Raw genomic sequence first — 8,993 nt, 5'->3', positions numbered from 1 at the left:
TATCACAAGAGTTGGGAAGTACAGACTCAATTCCAGAGCACGACGAACTTTCTCTTTTCTTCTCCCCCCTTCTTTCCCCCATCTGAGGGCTGCGCTCATTTCCCCCCTCCCTTCAAAGAGGGGAGAGAGAAAACTTTTCAACCAATCAACTGTGTGCCAGCCCTCCAGGGGCAGGGCTGCCATTGGTTGAAAGTTTCTAAGGTGAAATAGCAGAGGAGAGTATTTATTAAAGAGAGCAGAGAGAGAGTTAGGAGAGCTGAGCTTGAAATTGACTAGTTGATTTTGGGAGCCTTAAATAAACTTTTTCCCTCCCCCCCAACTCCAAGGAACCTTTCTCCTTTTGAAAGGGGTGAAATAAAGCGCCTCGTTCGACTTCTTTTTCCTCTCCACCACCTCCTCTTTGGCCTTCCAGGAACGGATCAGCTGCCCACATGTTCATTTCTTGAGAACAGATTCCTGCAACAGCAACTTTGCAACGCGCCTGCGATCGAGGTTCTCCTTTCCCCCTCCAAGTTTCTGCAGACCAGTCAAAACAATCTTTTTGCTTTTGTAACTTTTTTTGCCGCCTTGTCTCCTTTCATGCTGTTTTAAGAGACATTTCTCGTTTTGATTTTGAATCCCTCCCCGTTCTCCTCCCCTCTCACTCCCCCTTGATTTTCATTTCCCACCATATATTCTTGCTTTGCCGCTTTCGCGCATGAATCTCCTCGACCCCTTCATGAAGATGACAGAAGAGCAGGAGAAATGTCTGTCTGGCGCTCCCAGCCCAACCATGTCGGATGACTCCGCGGGGTCTCCCTGCCCTTCGGGTTCCGGATCGGACACAGAGAACACCAGACCCCAAGAAAACACCTTCCCCAAAAGTGACCAGGACCTGAAGAAAGAGAGCGACGAGGACAAATTCCCTGTGTGCATCCGAGAAGCCGTTAGCCAGGTCCTGAAAGGCTATGACTGGACTCTGGTGCCCATGCCCGTCCGCGTGAACGGATCCAGTAAAAACAAGCCCCACGTCAAGCGCCCGATGAACGCCTTCATGGTGTGGGCTCAGGCTGCCCGGAGGAAGCTAGCAGACCAGTATCCTCACCTGCACAACGCAGAGCTGAGCAAGACGCTGGGGAAACTCTGGAGGTAAGAAAATGGGGGAGTGGGGAGAGAAAGGAAACTTTCTTCCCCCATGGTTTGGGAGTTTCTCAACACGTTTGTTTGGCACGGCTTGTGAGCAACGTTGCATGAGCGGCCCGCGTTTCTCTCTCCGGGAAAGTTTGCAGCCAGGATTGCGCGGTGGTTAGAGGGCCACTGAAGTAGAGAGAATGTATGTTGTGTCTAGCAGCAAACTTCTCAGCAGTCTGGAAGTCTAGCCAGAGAGCTTAAAAATGAGATCCTACTGGCGGTTGCCTGGACAGCTAGTTAAACCCCAAACCCAAGCTCTTGAGGAACCTCTTTGCAGTTTGAATTTCTCGCTAAGGCGGCAGTCGTATGCACGCTGTGCAGGGCACTAACTTTCCCTGAACTCCGTCGGAGTTACTTCCGAGTAAATATGCATCGGAACGGGCTGGAAGAGGGATTCGAAGCTGTGATGATCAAAATCTTCTTGTCACTGGGGCTCTGGACTTAATGTCCATATTTTCAGGCTTGCTTTAGCTTGCGGGATGGGAAGAGGGTTGATGTGGTGTGGAAGACGCTTACTGGTTCGATTATGGCAGAGGTGCAGCTAGGTAATTTTGGAGCCTGGGTCTGAAGACTAAAGGCCTTTGGAGCCGCCCCCCCCCCCCCGCCGCAACTTAAGCATCATTTTTTTAACGCGTAGGCTCTTGAGGGCACAAGCCACACCACTCGGGACAGACCAAAGAGGGGTTTTTTGGTGGGGGAGGGAGTTCCAGTTGGTGTGGAGGCCCTGGATTTCGGCCCCACGGCAAGGGGTAAGATCACCTCTGAATTATGGTGTCAGATCAGAAAATAAAGTGGCTAAAAGATGAAGCAGCCTCTAAGGAAGGGCAGTGGGGGAGACTTGTTAAGATTAAACCTGCTGGGAATCCATTCTTCATGGCTTGAAAAGAGCTGTTTTAAAATCCTAATTGTATGAACATAGGCTGTGTGGTTATTATTCTGAAAGGCACTCTGCACATGCCTAGGGATACTTTCTCTGCATTATTTCACACAACCCAGGACTCGGCCTAACTGTTGACTACAAATTGCAGGGCTGATTCTGACAGAATTAAGCTCAGTTCTGGGACAAAACATGAGCAGCACACTGGGTGTGATGCTAGTTGGCATAGGTTGGCAAGCGTGGACCAATAGGCGGTTGGGGCTGAGCGATGACTTGCATGAGTCACCTGGCTGAAGCATAGGCTTGTGACTTGCAAAAAGGAGGGAGAAAAAAACATACAGTATTGAGATAAACCACATTGACAAATTAAGGAGGAAAAAAGCTATTCCTGAACTTCATTTTCAAACTTTAAAGTTGATGTCAGTGCCCAGAGGCATGAAAGGTGTTAGCCAAATAATCTGTTATTGAATAGGTATTCACCTGGGTATGTCCCAGGGGGGGCGGTGAAAGGGAGAGAGGGGGAGAGTCCCTCCATTGCCTCATTTTTGTTATGTCTTGTTGGGCCGCCAAAACAGTCTGCTCTCTGCTCATTTCTTGGAGGAGTGGAGGTCTAGAAGGGGCCCTAAACAGTGTGAAAGATTATGATGGACCAATGCAGAAAAGGGACAGCAATTCCTTTCCCTGACTATGCCCAGACACCCTGGGGAATTCCCTAGTCCCTGCATTTTCAAAGCTATGGCTCTGGTGACTGGGGAGGATGGAAGTTGTAGCCCTACAACATCTGGAGACTTAAGTTTGAGAACCCCTGCACTATTCTGCTTCTAAATGGTGAGGAGGGGGTGTTCAGATTTGTGGATACCCAAAGGCTGCATTACACGGTGCCTGCAGCTTTCTTATGGCTCTGACATGTTGGCGATGCATCATGTCATGCTTGCACATCTGTTTGCCTGCCTCTTGACCTTTTTGTGACCAGGAGCTAGTTTGTACAAATTCTCTGTCTCCCAACAGCTGCCTGGGACAGCACTGGCTACACTACAGACAAAATCTGGCCTAAGTTTTGTGTTTTGGAAACCTCCACTTTAGTTACGACACTGTCATAAGTAACCCTGTCTCTCTTTCTGCCTTGCTGTCTCTCTCTCAGGTTACTGAATGAGAGTGAGAAACGCCCATTTGTGGAAGAGGCAGAGAGGCTGAGGGTGCAGCATAAAAAAGACCATCCAGACTATAAATACCAGCCACGGAGGAGAAAGTCAGTCAAGAATGGGCAGGCTGAGCAAGAAGAAGGATCTGAACAAACGCACATCTCTCCTAATGCCATCTTCAAGGCTTTGCAGGCAGATTCTCCTCAGTCTTCATCCAGCATGAGTGAAGTGCATTCCCCTGGGGACCACTCTGGTAAGTATGCCATCAAAGATGCATGTGCACGCGCGCGCACACACACACACACACACAGAACAACATAGTATAGCATGACTAGCAGTCTGTGGCTGATCAATCTGTCTTATGTATCCTGAAGCCTCTTTTTATATAGTACAGACAAAAAATACCACATGAGATAGAAGGTTATAGGCACATAGCATGTGCTTCTGTACATACACATTTCCAAAAATCATTGTCCACATGGTATCACTTGCACATGACGCATTCAAAAGGTCTTTTCCTTTGCCTAAAGCAATTTCAACCAGCAACTCTCCCAAACTTATTTCACCAACTTCCAAAGTGTCTCTGTTCTTTATTCTCTTTTCAGTGATGCTCTGTCTCTTATAGGTCACAGATATTCATCACCTTGGTTCTACAAAAAAAAAAATGAATTCAGTGGCACACAACTGCCTTTAACGGCAATTCATACTTATTGGTCAGACCTGCATCCTCTCCTTTTACTCACCTCCAGCCAGAGTTAACTATTAACTGAATTATCACTATAATGCAACACCTCCTGCTTATTAAAAATGGCTGCCATTAGATTTCCAGGGCTTTATGGCACCCTGTCTGCACTCATATCAGTAGGAAAAGAAAGGCTCCAGGTGTGGCCTGCGTTCAATTTTACTTCAAAGGCATGATCGGTAGCATGCTTATGATAACATTGCTGTTTTCTTATTCTGTTCTGCAGGCCAGTCTCAGGGGCCGCCAACCCCTCCCACGACCCCCAAAACTGATGTCCAGCCTGGTAAGCAAGATCTGAAGCGAGAAGGACGCCCACTGCAAGAAGGAGGAAGGCAGCCACCCCACATTGACTTCCGAGATGTGGACATTGGCGAGCTCAGCAGCGACGTCATCTCGAACATCGAGACCTTTGATGTCAATGAGTTTGACCAGTACCTCCCACCCAATGGCCACCCTGGCGTTCCAGCCACCCATGGCCAGCCTGGCCAAGTCACTTATACTGGCAGCTACGGGATCAGCAGTACAACTGCTACTCCAGCAGGCACGGGGCATGTCTGGATGTCCAAGCAACAGCCCCAGCAGCCGCCACCATCTCAGCAGCCACCATCCCAAGCTCAGCAACAACCACCCCAGCAACAGCAGCATACACTAACCACCCTGAGTAGTGAACAGGGGCAGCCCCAGCAGAGGACACACATCAAGACCGAGCAGCTGAGTCCCAGCCATTACAGTGAGCAGCAGCAGCATTCCCCTCAGCAGATCAGCTACAGCTCCTTCAACCTCCAGCACTACAGTTCCTCCTACCCAACTATCACACGCTCTCAGTATGACTACACAGACCACCAGAGCTCCAACTCTTACTACAGCCACGCCGCCAGCCAGAGTTCTGGTCTCTACTCAACATTCACATACATGAACCCCACTCAGAGGCCAATGTACACACCCATAGCAGACACAACAGGGGTGCCTTCCATCCCTCAGACCCACAGCCCACAACACTGGGAACAGCCCGTCTATACACAGCTCACCAGGCCATGAGGTGTCAAATGACAGTAAAACTTCTGCAGACTTATCAAAGACATTTAAGCTAAACCTGAATGAATGAAAAAGAATTCCCAGAATGCTTTGTGCACTACAGCATCCATTTGAAAGCAACCAGACCAGTCTGCTCAGTAAACAAGCATTCCATCATGGACAAAGCCTTGATCTGAAGGTGATTTTTCTTTTTCAAATAGCCAGCTTAGTTTGCCTAGGTATGGACTTGGTAATTATTTTTTAACAATAACTAAAAATGAAAAATGAACAAAAAAATTTACAAAACTCAAAAGTATTCCTCTGTGAGGAATATTCTCTATTTTAAATATTTTTAGTATGTACTGTGTATGGTTCGTTACCATTTGAGGGGATTTATCTGTAATTTACTTCTTGTTTTTAGAGAAACTTTAAAATTGCTCCTTTCTTCTTCTTTTGGCAGTTAAACAACACTTAGCAGAATAATATGCCTTAGCCTTTTTCCTTGCTGTCAGAGGTATTTTTGTATAGTTCATTGTCTTTCGCTTGTAGAAAGCAAAAAAATGTGTGAATGAACTTAGTCAAAGCAAAAAAAAAAAAAACCCTCACTAACGGCAGTGGTCAGTTGCTCAATGTGATTATGGAGATTTGGAGAGAGACTTTATTTTTCTAGCTTGGAAGTTAAAGATGTTTGGAGGAGGTGGGATTTAATGGGGGGGGACCCCTCACCTTGAGCCTTAAAGTAACACTAACAAAAAGCCTTAAGAACAGCCCTGTGATATCTTCCAAGACACTTGCACAATTCTTTTCCTGTGCCAAGGGAAAAGATGAGGCTCTGAAGGAAGAGAGTCTCAGTTTCTGAGGTCTGAAGTCCTCCCTCTCCCCCCCCCCCCACTTCAACCACCAGCACCAGATTATAAAGCCACAAACCAGCTGACTCCCCTTCTTCAGCTTCCGACACTGGGCTCCCCCATGTGAGACAGATGCTGACAGTCCAAAAATCACCTTTCTACTTTCCCTGCAAATGTCATTAGGAAAAACAGCATTCTCTGCTCTGTGAAGCCTTGCAGAGAGTGGGAGAGGTAGGGGAGGATATCAGTTTTAGCAAGGTTCACTAATGACAGAATCACATTGGTTTCCTTTTTAATTATATGTATAAATATATATATTTATTTTGTGAAAAAAGAGGTTTTTTAAATCAAGAGTTTTTCTTCCATTTCCCCCTTCCACATTAGAAGTTCTTGTAAAGTAACAGAAATGCTGGAGCCTTACTCAGAGGGTATATGGTGCCTAATCGTTAAATTATGGTCTAAATCAATAACCCCTACTTTTATTTATCTCTTGTTCTTCTTTTTTTTGGTATTTTTATTGTTGTTGTTGTTATTCCTTCAGAATGTGTCTTAGGTTTGTACAAACAACTGCTTCCTTTTGGTTTTCTTTCTTTTCCTTTTGATTAAGAATAAACTGGAAAGTATTTTCTTTTCTTTTCTTGTACAAACAAAAGATTGCAAATGTAGTGTATCACTGAGTCGTTCGCCTTGTTTTCGGCCTCTACCATTCCGACTCACAAACAGGGCTTGGCCTATGCAGGAAGCAGAATGAGGTGGTAGAATGGGGTGGTGCCACTTCAGGCAGTGAGGTGGGGGGAAACTCTCTTGGTGTGCTTGGCTTTTCTGTTTTCACTTTCAGGGAGTTGTTGTTTTAATGGGGGGAAATTCAAAAGTAGCATCTGCAGGCTGAATCCATTCTGCCACCTCACAGTGCCAACAGCTTGTCTTGCTGCACATGTAGATCAGCTTTCAGTCTGTCACACACACACACACACACACACACACACACACACACACACACACACACACACCCCAAGGCAACAATGGGTGCAAATCATCAAGCATTGCTGCTGTGCCAGCCCTCTTCTTTTCCATGGGCCCTGCACATGTCCATGTGTCTCAAAAGCCCCATAGAAATTAATGGAAGCTGCAGAGCAGCAGTCCTTAGAGGATAGCTCCTAGTGTGCCCTGCTGACCTTCCACCTCTCCATATGATTTGATCTGGGGGAAGGTTAGGGAGTAAACTGGCATTGGTGAAGCTGTGGCTGAACAGTTATGGATTGCTTTTTTAAAAAAGAAAGCCAACTTTTTTATTTAAAAAAAGATATATTTGTTAACAGTTTTGTAGAGAATTCAGTAGAACAACATCTTAAAGCACTCTTATAATATGATATCTTTTGTATTTCTGTATAAAAAGCAGATGTTAAAGTATTTCTGTAACTTAAAAGACCTGTCTTAAAAAATCAGTTTTAGGTAAGGTTTTCCCCCCTTCCTTTTTGGTCATTTTGGTTTCAAATCCCTTTGGTCCGCTTTGTAAAACTTACCTTTTTTGTATATTATTGTTTGCAATAAATATACATTGTATTAAACTTTAAATGCAACTGGGCTTCTTTAACTGCAATATCCATGGCTGAAACTATCCCATCTTTTGTTTGTTTAAAATAAAAGGATGCACTAATTGCATTTTATCTATGATCAAATCCCACCAGCCAATGATGCAAAGAATCTGCATTCCCTGGTTCCTAAACTGTCTCCATTTCTGATGGTAGCCTTGTAACCCACTCGGAATGCTCCTAAAACAGATAGATGAATCTCTTTCTCCCATATGGGGATCATTACGCTACAGATATACCCTACAGATTGAATTAAGGGAGAGAGGACTCATTTCAAGTTTTTAAAGTCCAGTTATTTACAAAACTATTTTCCACTGAGTCATTTGATCTGTTATTGGGATTGCTTTCCAGTGTCAGAGTTGCCAGACCCTGAAATAGGCAAATCATTCAGAATAACTGGTAGTCCTTCTTTCTCTTCCTCCTCCTCCTCCTCCTATATGGGACCACCTCCAGCCCAATCCTGGCCAGTCATTTTACTGGCTGGCCAAGATGTTGTAATGGGGGGAGATGGACATTGGACATCATCTCAGTTGTTCCTGAAATGGATCTCGTTTTGCTTTTCATCGTCCCTGACTCACTCACCAAACATGCATTTGAAGCACCTTTGGAGGAAAAGCTGCTTAAGGGGAGAAGGCAATCTGAAGTGAAAAAACAAGCCAGGGAAAGAGTTAAGCAATCCCTCCCTGCTCTGTCACTTCTCCATTTTTAATTGCCTGCTCCCAGGATGATTTTTAAAGTGTCAAGCACTGTGGTGTTTAACATGAAGTTTGCCTTTCACATGTATAAAGAATATCCACATACTTCCACACTGAGAAAGAAAATTGAGCCATGTACCATATGGAAAAGAAAAGGACCTAACATCTCAAGTGTACAATACTAAAAAAAAAAAAAAAAAAAAGGCCAAGGGGCAGACATTACAATGCACCCCACGGGTCCTGTGGATAGGCATGAGCCTTGCAGTCCCAGATTCCATTTGAAGGCCAGTCAAGGAATTGCTTTGTAGTCGTGGGTACATCACGGTCTGGCAGCCTCCTTTCCCATCTGTAAAACAGGACTTAAGATGACCTACTTCCTAAGGGGTATGTGAAGATGAGCCAGATACAGAGAGCGCAGAAGGCAGTTTGAACACTGTGACTGCAATCTGAGCATAGCATGAAGCTTGCCTCAGCCCACCTCACTTTATGCTGGGTTGCCTGAAGAAGAAAGTCACGTGCAAACTTGTCAGGAGTGGTTCAAGAGCATGATGGAGGAAGGATGCGGAAAAAGCCTGTTTGTGTTGGCATGAGTCACTCAAGTCATTTTCAGTATCATATTGACTCTCAGCTCCCCTCCAACAAAACAAACAGATGAGATCATGCCCATGTTCTAAACCCCTAGTGTTGCTGCTCTTGCTTACCCTCTCTCAGTGCTACTGCTGGTGTCTGTTTCAGGGGATTTCTGCCCACACACATTTTTTGTTGTGAGGTATGTTATAATTTGGCCCCGTCTCTCAAACCAGTTCACTGCCCCTGCTGCTGATTCTATCCGTGCATTGTGATAAGAGGACCATCGGGACAATTTCACATTACAATCTTTTTAAAAAGTGAAAATGCAGGCTAGCAGTCAGTG

General features: G+C 45.3%; 1 protein-coding gene across 1 annotated transcript; it reads left to right on the top strand.

Moving 5' to 3' along the window:
• Nucleotides 1-243: 243 nt before the first annotated feature.
• SOX9 (SRY-box transcription factor 9) lies at nucleotides 244-7,368 on the top strand. Its single transcript, XM_053300484.1, has 3 exons — nucleotides 244-1,128; nucleotides 3,189-3,442; nucleotides 4,158-7,368. The coding sequence occupies exons 1-3, from the start codon at nucleotides 698-700 to the stop codon at nucleotides 4,967-4,969; spliced, it is 1,497 nt and encodes a 498-aa protein (XP_053156459.1). The 5' UTR covers nucleotides 244-697; the 3' UTR covers nucleotides 4,970-7,368.
• Nucleotides 7,369-8,993: the final 1,625 nt, after the last annotated feature.

The sequence above is a fragment of the Hemicordylus capensis genome, chromosome 2 (assembly GCF_027244095.1).
Source record: "Hemicordylus capensis ecotype Gifberg chromosome 2, rHemCap1.1.pri, whole genome shotgun sequence".
NCBI lineage: Eukaryota > Metazoa > Chordata > Lepidosauria > Squamata > Cordylidae > Hemicordylus > Hemicordylus capensis.
This window is presented reverse-complemented; position numbering and strand designations above follow the sequence as displayed.